General features: G+C 42.4%; 1 protein-coding gene across 1 annotated transcript in view; it reads left to right on the plus strand.

Annotated features, from left to right (window-relative positions):
* Positions 1-276: 276 nt before the first annotated feature.
* Positions 277-12546, plus strand: part of LOC132526260 (tripartite motif-containing protein 77-like) — a 48552-nt gene continuing 36282 nt past the window's right edge. Inside the window, exons 1-2 of the mRNA XM_060160288.1 lie at positions 277-416; positions 9960-10133. Coding sequence (XP_060016271.1) covers positions 277-416; positions 9960-10133 — 314 coding nt within the window. The remainder of the gene's footprint in view (positions 417-9959; positions 10134-12546) is intronic.

Consider the following 12546-nt stretch of genomic DNA (forward strand, 5'->3'; position numbering starts at 1 on the left):
TGGAAGACCGCCTTCGCCTGGCACACGGAGGACATGGACCGTTACAGCATCGACTACCTGCACTTCGGGGAGCCCAAGACTTGGTACGCGGTGCCCCCGGAGCACGGCCGGCGCCTGGAACGCCTGGCCAGGGAGCTTTTCCCAGGCAGCTCGCGGGGCTGTGAGGCCTTCCTGCGACACAAGGTGGCTCTCTTCTTCCCACGGTCCTCAAGGACAACGGCATCCCCTTCGGTCGGGTCACTCAGGAGGCTGGAGAGTTCATGGTGACGTTTCCCTATGGCTACCACTCTGGCTTCAACTGCGTGGAAGCCATCAATTTTGCCACCCAGCGCTGGATCGATTATGGCAAAGTGGCCTGGGAATAGGGCTCTGCATGACCTTTGGAAAGATCTTCGTCAGAATAAGGGAGATTTCAGGTGAGCACCCTTAGGATATTAAAAATGGGTTGTTGGGTGGGGACTCTAAAAGGGACCTATAATTACCAGCTGGGAAAGGAGTTGGATGTTAGAATAGTAACATTAACACAAGAGCCCTGTAAGGTACTGAAATTGTGTGTGTGTGTGTGTGTGTGTGTGTCTTCTGTTTCCTGAAGCAATATGGAATGGAGACTTTGTTTTCTTGGAGCAGCAAGGAAATAGGAAGGTGGGGAGGCTTTATCTTCCTTTCCAGCCAGGCTTGGAGATGGAACAATAAGATGAGTGTGGGCATGAAGAGGTGAGGAAGATGGGCCGTGTCCCTGGCATGCACTGTAGAGAAGAAAGGAGACTTGGGGAGGTCTGCATTGTCACCAGACTGTGAGGCCCCCTTCCCTGGCCCCTCTCCAGAGCTGCAGAAGCTTTCCTTCCTCATCATGGCAGAGAGGGTGACCCCCAGGGGAAGCTGACTCTGTCCATTATGAAGTTTTGTCCTTGGTATGGGAAATTCCGGAAAGCCTATTACTCTGGATAGTAATAACAATTCTCTATTCAGTTCTCCTTCCCTATCACCTCCCCTGCAGCCTCTTATTTTTCTTTTAATGGTGAAGTAAATAAATGTGATGCTGTTGATGTGGTTTTGTGTTGTCCCTCCAGCCACAAACTCAGTCCATCCATGGACCCACTATGTATGCGTATGTGCAAAGTTGAATCTGAAGCGTGATGTCCTTCGTAAAGCAAACTTTTCCGTAGTCACTGCTTTGAGCTTTCCAGCAGTTACTTAGAGGGGAGAACTGGACTTAGAGTCAGCAGAAATGGCATTCAGACCTGCGCTTTGCTACTGTCTAGTTGTGGGAGCTTCAGCCAGAAAATCATTGATTTTCTCTGAGCCAGAATTACAGTGCGAGAATTTTGTGAAGATACTGGGGATGTAAATGTGACAGGCGTGTAAGAGGTGCTCAGTTAATTTGATGTGCATCCGTACACTCTCCTGGCGTCTAGGGCCAGCCCAATGCCTAGGACATCCGCTCGTATTCTTTCTCTGATGCTCAGTTCTACTGTTGTTTTCCTCACCACACCCCCAGGCTTACACGTTACTTTTCTTTTAATTAATAGACTTAATTTTTGCAGAGTACTTAGCAACAAAGTTAAGTGGAAAATACAGAGGATTCCAACATACTCCTTCCCAGGCTCCTCCACCAGCATCCACACCAGAAAGGAACATTTGTTACAGTCGAAGAACCTGCACTGACACCTCATTATCACCCAGAGTCCTTAGTTTAATTTATTCACTCTTGGTGTTGTACAGTCTATGGATTTGACCAATGTATAATGACATGTATCTACACTTATAATACCATACAGAATAGATTCATTGCCTAAAAATCCTCTGTGCTCTGCCTAATCATCCCCCCTCCCCCTCCCCCGACAACCACTGATCATTTTACTGCTTCCATAGTTTTGTCTTTTCCAGATGACTTCTTTCACGTAGTAATATGCCTTTAAGTTTCCTCCACGTTTAGTGGTTTTATAGCTCATTTCCTTGTATTGGTGAATAATATTCCATTCTATGATGTATGACCCTTTATTTATCCACTCACGTGCTGAAGGACATCTTGGTTGCTTCCAATTTTTTCTGCAATTATGAATACAACTACTATAAACATTTGTGTGCAGGTTTTGGTGTGGCTGTAAGTTTTCAGCTCATCTGAGTAAATACCAAAGAGTGTGACTGCTGGATTGTATGGTGAGACTATATTTAGTTTTGTAAGAAACTGCCAATTTTTTTTTTTTTTTTTTTGCGGTACGCGGGCCTCTCACTGCTGTGGCCTCTCCCGTTGTGGAGCACAGGCTCCGGACGCGCAGGCTCAGCGGCCATGGCTCACGGGCCCAGCCACTCCTGGACTGGGGCTCGAACCTGTGTTCCCTGCATCGGCAGGCGGACTCTCAACCAGTGCGCCACCAGGGAAGCCCTGCTAATTATTTTTACCGGTAGAAAACTGATGGGGTTTTTTTGGGTTTTTTTCCTCATCATCTACTGCATCTACTGCATGTTTGCACAAAAGGTCACACATACCCATTTACAAATTCCACTCCTTGTCGTATTTGTCCTTGTTGCAGTGTTACAAAGGCAAGGTAAAGATTTCACAATCAGTCAAGAGCCAGAGGACCCAGCCTTTATTCAGACTCCTACACCAACTTGTTTAGTAGTCTTTCAACAAATCAGGTTTCGATGGCTCTCCACTTGCCAGTTTAGGCAAAATGAGCTCTTAGCCACATTGCACCTCTGTTAGATTTGCACATAACAGGTTCAGATCAGTGCAAACATAATTTGTGCTAAATAAATATTACCTATTATCATTATTACTTAGAAGCCCAAAGTTGTAAGATGGACATTAGAACCTGTACTTAAACATAACTCGTAGAGGTTGGAGTTTGGGTCTTGGGATTCCTCTAAGATTTGTATAAAGGGTCAGTTATGGATCTGTCTGACTACCTGGCCACAATGAATTATTCGTAGAGATTAACCATTACACCAATTCAGTTTCCGTGTGTGTAAGGGTTCCTTTCCAGATATTTGGAAATAACTTTACCATGATATTTATGTCGTTAGATTGTTACCGTATATGGGTCTTAAAGTTGCTTTTTCTCCCAATGTTTGTGTTACCTTTCATCACTTTAAATAGGAAAGCACAAACAGTTGGTAGGAATTGACTACCGAGATAAGTGGAATGGTCACTGATCTGAGTTGAAGAGATCCTGGTGAGGAGCAGCCCTTGCCCATCCCGCTCTGCTCACCAGCCGCTCAAACTGAAATGCCTCCCAAGCTCCTTGTCATTGACCTGCAGCGATTACAGGGTAATAGTGAGACCCTTCTCAAGGTTCCTCAGCAAGTGGTGGGTGTTAGGGGGATAAGCAGTTTCAGGGAGGACAGAGGAAGGGCAGAACTGAGCCCTGTTGGGCATGGGTAACATGTTGGAGGTGCCACTCAATGAAAATGCAACATTTGTGTGGCCGGGTTTCTGGATATTTCTAGGATCCTGGGATCCAGTATCCTCATGCCCTAAATGTTCAGGCCCCTCTACCTAAAAAAGAGATACGTCCAGTCCTGTAGACCTCAGAGAGCATCTTTTCTTTGTCCCATCTCTCAGAGAGCCTTTTCTCAAAAGCTTCACATGGTGTCTATAGATTTCAGTGCCTGTTCATTCACTCTCTTATTAATTAATTCATTCATTCAGCACATGTTTGCTAAGCACTTACCGTGTACCAGGCACTGTTTGTGGAATTGGAGGCACAACAGTGAAAAAGGCAAAGTTTCAGTTCTCCTGGAGCTTATATTCTCATTATAAAGAGAGACATAACAAGTCAAGCAGTCACAAGGGCTAGGAGAAAAAATAAAGCAGAGTAAGGGGTTAGAGAGTGACAGGACTGCTGTGTCGGAGAGGGTGGCCTCTTGGGAGTGTGGTCTTCGAATGCGTGCTGTGGACAAGGGATCGAGAGCATCACTCTAGGCAGAGGGACAACACATGCAAATACCTGCGGTGGGGGCACCCTTAAGGGGCTCACAGATTAGCAAAGTGGCTGGAGAGCAGGAGAGAGGCGGCGGGAGCTGTGGCAGGAGCTGTGGCATAAAATGTCATAACTCAGTGAATGCAAACTCCTCCCACTGTGTGATTGGGGCCATTGGTGTTTTAGGTGACCTGGGGATGGAGAAATTTGGGGGCCACAGAGTCTTTGAAAGCACGGATAATTCACAGCCATCCCTGGAAATGGCTCTGTCGTTCCTACCAGATGCAAATCCTGAGAGCAGAATGTCTGTATGTTCTCGTTTCCTGCTGTACCAGCTGACATGTCACGTTTCTGACTTGTATTGCATTAGGTGGGACTTTAACAGAGCCAGCAGATCACTGACATTCACTAAGTTGACAACAGCCATCTCAGCTATGTATGAGCAGCAGCAAATCAATGCAGTCAGTATTTTGGAATTGTGCTGAGGCCCATATTCACATAATGTGGAGGGCAGTGAAGGCATCTCCTCAGGAGACTTCAGGAGAAATCCTCTGGAAAAACAGCTACCAGGGGAGAGATCAGGTGTGAGAGTTGAACGGGCTATAGATTTAGAATTTGAGGCTATGCATGGGAAATCCTGGGTCCAGAGACGGTTAATTTTTAGGAAAGAGCTAGGATTAAGAATTTGCAAAGAAAGAGCTCAGGATCCATTCCCTGGGAATGTCAAGGGTCTATTGCATAAGTTTCTTTTTCCTGAGAAACTCCTTAGTAACCAGATGACCTAACCTCAGCTCTCTTGTGGTATATTACCTTGACTGTACTTACACATGACCCTCTAGGACCCTGAGTACTTTATTATCCTATGGTTTAGCTCATGGATTGAACCAGATTAAAACAGTTGATAATTATCTTTCTTGGCTTTCTCTGTTTAGTGAGGACTCAATGAGTATTGTCGATTGAGTGAATGACTTGAAACCACCAATAGAAATGAAAAAAAGAGCTAGTAGCATAAGCAACACCTAAAATAAATAAATAATTCCTATTACAGCATAATTGCTTTCGTGTTAATTGTTTTTTAAAATAAGATATCCAGTTCTAAGCTGGGGTTTGAAATAACTTACAGAGCCAGAGAATAAACTCTGTTTCTCTTATTCCAATATTAGACCTTCATTCATTGACTCCACAAATATTAAGCACCCTCACCGTGCCAGGCTAGTCCTACATGCTAAGGAAACATAGTATGACGTTTATGATCTGCTTGGAGACAGACAGGCAGTTAGGCAGTTTCACCACGCCACAGCTTCTTCCCAGCTACAGTAACCATAGCCAGGCTCTCCCCCAAACTGCTGGTTTTAGAGCCTCTGAAGAAAGGCATCTTTTACTGGGAACAGTCAGCCTCAAGTTCAGGGCCAAAGCCTCTTGGGACTCTCAGAGCTGTTTCAGTCTGTTCTCGGGCTCATGGCAGCTCTCTTGTTCACTTTTCTCAATCGTACCTGACAAATGGGCACAGGTCACCTTTTGGGAGAATGATGGCTACTCCGGGCATTCCTTTCTTACCAGGTGTGCAGGGGGATGGGACTGGCTTTGAATGCTCCCACTGGCTGCTTCACTCTAGGAATTGAGTGTGGCTTACTGTCAAATCCCTCCCTTCCTCCACTCATGACACTGACATTCGTTGGCTCCTTTAGGGAGCCTGGTCATTGCAGTTCCGTTTCCTGTGTTCCATTCCGTTTTCCCACGATCTCCCCCCTTGCTATGGACTGAATGTGTCCTCCTAAAATTCATATGTTGACAGCTTAATCTCCAGTTAGGGATTTGCAGCTGGGGCCATTGGGAAGTAATTAGATCATGAGGGTGGAGCCCTCATGAATGAGATTAATGCCCTTCTAAAAAGAGAGAGGATTATCCTCTTCAGCATGTGAGGATGCAGCAAGAAGGTGGCTGTCTGTAAACCAGGAAGAGAAGCCCCACCAAGAACCTGACCATGCTGGCACCCTGGTCTTGGACTTCCTGCCTCCAGAACTGTGAAAAGAAAATGGTGCTCAATCCCCCTACTTCATGGTAAAGAATGTTGACCTAAAGAGACATCAAACTTCTACCTGTCCAAGGTATCCACATCTAAGTGGGTCTCAGTTATATCACCTTTCTGAGACCTTGGCTAAGATAAAGGGATGGGTACCAGATGCTGCCACCAACTCCAGGCCAAGTATTAAGAGCAGCTTCTCTCTTTCCTGGGAAATGGGTCAGTCATGCTATCATTTGCCATTGCTATCATGGACATTGGTTTAAAAATGAGCTATATAGGTTGGCTCTGATGTAGAAGAGCTATATATATTTTATATCTCTATCATCTATTAAATATTCATTTAGTACTGTTTATGTGCTATGTATTTTTCTAAGCTCTTTGTATCCTGAATTTCATCACATCTAAGATGCCACTGATTATAAGCTACACCATTATTTTTCCTACCACTGAGGCAACTAAACTGCTATGCTATCGACTGTAAATTGCACCTCAATTTCAGACATGTTAAAATGTGAAAAATATATGTCTTAGAATTAATGAAACATGGTATATTAATGCATGTTGTCTTAATTAAAACAACTCTAGGAGGTAGGTTCTATTACTATCCTGACTTTGTAGATGAGGAAACTGAGGCATAGAGAGGCTCCACAATATGCCCAGGAGCACACTGCATTTACACCCAGACAGTCTAACTCCAGGGCCCAGCTCATAACCACTACACTGTTCTCCCTGCAGATAAGGAAAGCGGAAAAAAAAAAGTTTCAGAAAAGTTATTGTAAATATTTCTCTGCATGAGGAGACTCAAAGTTATTCCTGTCTGCAGTTGACCCCTAACATCTGGATCTATATCCAAAAGCTGAGCAATCTGGAAGTGCTCAGGAGTTCTATGGACCATATGTCCGTTTTAGTGCAAGGTCATGGGGTGAGAGTGTGCATGTGGACACATGGCTGCTTCTGTGAGGACTGAGGTTGTCTAGTATTACTTCAAGACATCATCCAAGGTTTAGCTTTGCTAGAAAGAAGACACTTCTGCCCACAGTTTCAGAAGAGCGTGATTCAGCCTCCTGTTGGCTTGGGTGTCAACCACCCCTTTTGACTCTGATGCCTTCTGCTTCTCACTTGAGGGTTGAGCCTGGTGTCCTTTCTTAGGTTTAGTCATGATTAGGAATATAAATCAGGCATCCTCACCCAAATAGCACCTACTCCTCAGCCTCCTTTCCTCTCCTGGTAATGCAAATGTGGTTAGTTTCCTTGCTACATGTCAATTTCATACACGAGTTTGACAATCAACAGAGAGGAGTGACAAAGAAGTAGCTTCAGGAACCTAGAAATTTAATCATTATTTTAGTTTAGAAGCCACAGTTTCAACATATCTCATCATTAAGTATGATTTTACACCATTGCTACTGTTTTTTCAGAGCTACTTCTCCCAGATTAGCTTCAGCGTCCTTTCTCTGCCCTCATAGCACATAGCTCTCTTAAAGAGCACTTCTCACACTGTATCGGAACTCCTTGTCTGTCTGTCTGTCTGGCTTCCCTACCTACTTCAAGTTCTGTGGTACAAAGTTCTGTATCTGTCTTGCCCTGGGCTAGAGGTGACACAGCATGAAGTCTATGTTACAGAACTCACTGGTGGCGTGAAAGTTCCCCAGCGTTGCCTTTCCCTGTCTCAGGCAGAGCATCAGTTAACTTTTGCTTTCTTTTCTGGTTACCCATGGAGCCCTGCGAGGTGCTGGCCTGAGAGCAGAGACCAGGTCTAAGCTCGTTCCTCCCTGGATACTCGGCATCTAGCCAGTGCTCATGGTAGATGTTATAAAAACATTTTGAAAATGAATGAATGGACTAGAGCCAAGAGACTCCAAGTGAAATTTCATGGAAGGGTTTTTCTCCCTTTCTTTTATTCATTTATTTAATCCCTGTATTGAATACTTACTGTATAACAGGCACTATGTATATATATGAGGGGGAAGGTAGCAATTAGATACAGGGGAAATACTGGGATTAATAGACACAATCAGGGAGTTCCCTGGTGGTCCCGTGATTAGGACTCTGTGCTTCCACTGTAGGGGCCTGGCTTCGATCACTGGTCATGGAACTAAGGTCCCACAAGCTGCAAAAAAAAAAAAAAAAAAAAAAGGCACAATCAGGGCCCTTAACATCACGTAGGTCAGGAGGAGGGCAAGGGGTGAGTGAGTACATGATTGTTAGGAAGATGGATGAGTTGAGGACCTAATGTTTGGCTGCATTGTGTTTAAAAAAAAAAAAAGGAAAAAAAAGGTAAATGAAAGAGTTGAAGGGATGGGAATACAAGGTGAGAATTCCAGGCCAAGGGAAGTATTTTATGATGTAAAGTCTCAGGACAAGAGAGAGCACTGTCTGTGGTAGAAACTGCAAGAAGTTGAATAGTACTGCTCAGAGCAAAGACGGCCAGGTGGCAGAGGCCAGACGTGAGGCCCAAGAGGAAGGGATCAGATCTCAGTGGTGTTGGGGGTCAGGTAGGTAGCAGGGTTTCATCCTAAGGCACATGGAGAGCGATTGACGGGCTGTAAGAGTAGGATGATGTCATCAGATTTATTTTAGGAAGTCACTCCAGCTGCAGAATGGATTGGCGGGGATGAAGGGATTAAAAACTGGGTTTGAGAGAAGAGGTGGTGAGGACTGCAGGGCTGGAGAAGAGTCTAGTTTGACTCATGTCTTCAAACAGCTTGGAAAAGAATCAACCAACCCACTGAAATCCAAGTAGAATGTCATTTTATTCCACATCAGCCATTATTCTTCCCCTTCAGGTCTTTGCTGACAGCTATTGACACATGCTGGATTGGCATGGGTGTGAGTGCAGAGGCCTAAGAGGATCTGGTTTGAAACCTCGTCCCCAGGAGAAGAGAGTCAGTGGCAAAGAAAAGGGACCAGAGGTGATCAAATGGAGACGTGAATTATGGCTCATAAAGATGCTGGGAAAGACAGGCTTCCCCTAGAATGAGCTGTCAGTAAAAACTTTAATTAGATCAAGGTACTCCCATGACGTACTGTGTTCTAGAATCTTGGGGTGAGGACATTTGTAATTTGCAAAAGTAAACTCAATATCATCATATAACTTCCCTTTGGAAAGCAGCAAACAAAAAGAAGCTTTCTTGTTTGTACTATAAAGTAAAAGGAACTAAAGTAGACAAAATCAGCCTGGCTGTGGGATGTGCAAATGTTCTGTGTTATGTGCGTGTTGGTCACTGACAGGGGTCTGGGGAAAAAGTAGAATTTGCCGAAGAGGGTGGGGGAGTAGTGGCAGAGATAGTTATGCTTATCAAAGGGGGGAGCAGGGATCAAGAAAGTTTGAAAAACAGTGAATTAAAGTCATATAAGTGCTTTAGTCATAAAAACTGAGAATTTATTTATATATTCTGCATTTTTTCAAACACAACATAATTATCAAATTTGACATCTATTACTCCAGACTCTGTGGTAGCCAATGGGACCCAGAGACTAAGAAGGGACCACGCTGTCCCCCAAAGTACATGATCTAGTAGAGAAGACAGAGGAACGATTAATACCCTTACATGACAAGTAGCATAATAGAGCATGTATAAAGAACATGAGAAAGAGAGGGATTGATTTCTAGTTGTTTTTGTGTAGAGTTGACAACATGAATCGACATTGGGGAGCATGTATAATCCTAGATAGTAATATAAATATTAAAAAATCCCATGAAAACCCTAATCCTCACAGCCTCGCATGGAGGACATGGCAGAGGTGTACAAGGGTAAGAATGACCTGGCTGAGGGACAAGTACCACATGACCAGGGTCATGAACTCCAGATCAAAGGGGACTCCAAGTCAGGTTGTTACTGTGACATCACACTGTATGTGTCTTTTTTTGTTTTTATAATTAAGAAATAAATTTAGGTTTCATTTCAAGGGTCAAACATAGTCAACCTTTTCAGGTATTGAAACCTCCAAGGAATTGGTTCTTAAGCTCCAAAATGTGCTCTTCTGACAATTTCTCTCCTATTTTATAGGCTTACCTCATGGATTTGCTGTGACTTAGAGGAAAGGCCAGGCTTACGAAACAGACGGACCTGGCTCAAATCTGGCTCAGGACTCACTGATTATGCCATCTCGGACACGCATCTGAACGCTCTGGTCCAGTTCCCCACGTGTCACACTGAGGAAATAAGATTAAATAATAAGATGTGAGTGAAGGCACCCTAGTAGGCACTCTGCTTCTGTCTCTACCACCACCGCAGTGAAGGTACCATCTCTCATCTGCATCTTTATAAATGTTTGTCTTCATTTATTCTGGGCCACTCCAGTCTATCCATTTCTGCACAGAAAACAAATGTGATTGTGTCTCCGACATTGAAAGATCAAAACCCTCAACATGATTTATATAATATTTCTTTCCAAACTGCAGGACATGAGCCATTAGTGGGTCATAGAAACAACTTTGTGGGGTAGCAGCAGCATATTTTTTAAAGGGTAACAAAATAGAACACAGCAGAAATACTAGATTGCAATGTCAATTTTAAGCATAAGGATTGTTACATGAAGCTTGTTTTCACAATATGGGTCCGGGTTTTAGTATTTTCTGAGAGAAGAAATAAGTGCACCTGTGAAATAAAAATAGGACAATGGTGGGGGGCAGATAAGGAAGCTATATACACTTGAAAAAGCTATGGGGACAGAAATGAGCTGTTAAATATTAAAAGTTTGATAGGAGAAATGAAAAAGACAATAGAAGTAGGTTTACAAGATAAGGATGAGAGAAAATTTCAGAAGATAAAGCATAGTGATAAGGGGATAGAAAATTGGAAGAAGAAAAGACACAAGAATTGGAGGTCCCGTCCATGAGGTCTGATATCCAAATACAGGAGAAAATGTGCAGAGGGACAAACTAGAGGAAGTTGTCAAAGAAGGAACTAAAGTTTTCATAAAACTAAAGAACAAGAATTTTGAGACAGAAGAAATTTAAGAGCACTGGGACAAAGAAAAGCGCCTATAAACTAATAGAGAGGAACACAACACACTAGGACTAGGAATCATACATCTCCCTTATTCCTCATACCATACTCGCAAAACAATAAAAAAAGTTAATAAAACAAACCCAAAATCCCCAGTTAGAATTAAAGGTATAACTAAAATCCAAATTAAAAGTACAACTACCGTAGAAAGAGGAAAAACCCCATAAGATAATATTTATCTGTCTCTGGATGGGCAAATAACTTTCTAAACATAAAGGCCATGAAAGGCATTACAAAGGAAACGACCCACTCAACATTTTAATATACTAAACTGAAATATGTGCCAAAACCATTTAAAATTAAAATTAAATGTAAATTGAAGAAATGGCAAACTGGGAAAAAACTATGAACAGATTAAACAAAGGGTTTAACATGTAAAGTATTCACATGAGCAATTTGTAAAATGTTCATATACTGTGTAAAATATGCGAAATAGTCACATAATGTATAAAATATTGATGTAAGTAGATGAGAAAAAACACTAGAACCATATTAGAGAAAAATGGGCAAAGGATACGAACCAATACAAATGGCTAGATTCACTGAAGACGAAAACGTCAATCTTAGTTGTAATTTAAGAAGTATAAATTAAAACTTGAGCTACAGTTTTTCACCAAAATTTTTCACAGTAATTTTCTTAACAAATTATTAAAGATTGCTTTTCAGAGTAAAGTTAATGGTGAGGATGTAAAGTGATATGTTTCCGGAAAGGTTTGGCAATACATTATAAGTATTTTTAATGTTTAAATCTTGCAATTCAGTAATTCCATTTCTAGATATCTAATCCAAGGCATTTCATTATTTAATGTTTTACCAAATATACTGTTCTAGGTACTGAAGTATAGGATATTTATAGGGGATTAGTAATACTTGTGGAAAAGTAAAAAACAAAATAACTGTCCAATAATAGGGGGAACGTTGAGTCACTTATCTCCGTCAAATAGAATTTATTTTGCCATCAAATAATATGGGTAAAATTATTTTCAATAAACGGTAAGTAGACTTTCTAACTTGAGAGGAAATTTATTAAACACAGCGTTTAGATATTGGCTGTCAGCAGAAACAATGGCTAACGTCTGAGGCATTCTGTCAACAATCCTCATTTGAAATAATAGCTTTGAAATATGCACGGAACATAAAAGACAAGAAGGCTTTCCTGCTGTCCTGAAATTGTTGAGCAATCTGTACGATAAGCAAACTGGACAATGGCCACAGTGAGAGGATTTATTAAACTGACTTCACTTCTTACCTTCCCCAGTTTAAAACACACACGCAAACGCACACGCACACACACACACACAGACACACACAGACACACACACAGACACACACACACACACACACCAGGAAAGCTTGGAGGAATTATTTTTGAAAGACTCCGAATTTCCAGAAGTCCATCAAGTCTAATCATTCTGATAAAAATACTTTTCTTCAATTGTCAGAATTGTCAGGTTTCCTTAGATGAAGAATTTCTGTGTTACTGGGGATACCATGAATAAGGGTAAAATGGAAGAGTAACTGAAACGAAAGGGCACTTATTCTCAACTAGTACCTGTGGCTCCAATTGAAAGAAACATGGAGGCGG

This window comes from Lagenorhynchus albirostris, chromosome 9, assembly GCF_949774975.1.
Source record: "Lagenorhynchus albirostris chromosome 9, mLagAlb1.1, whole genome shotgun sequence".
In the NCBI taxonomy this organism is placed as follows: Eukaryota; Metazoa; Chordata; class Mammalia; order Artiodactyla; family Delphinidae; genus Lagenorhynchus; species Lagenorhynchus albirostris.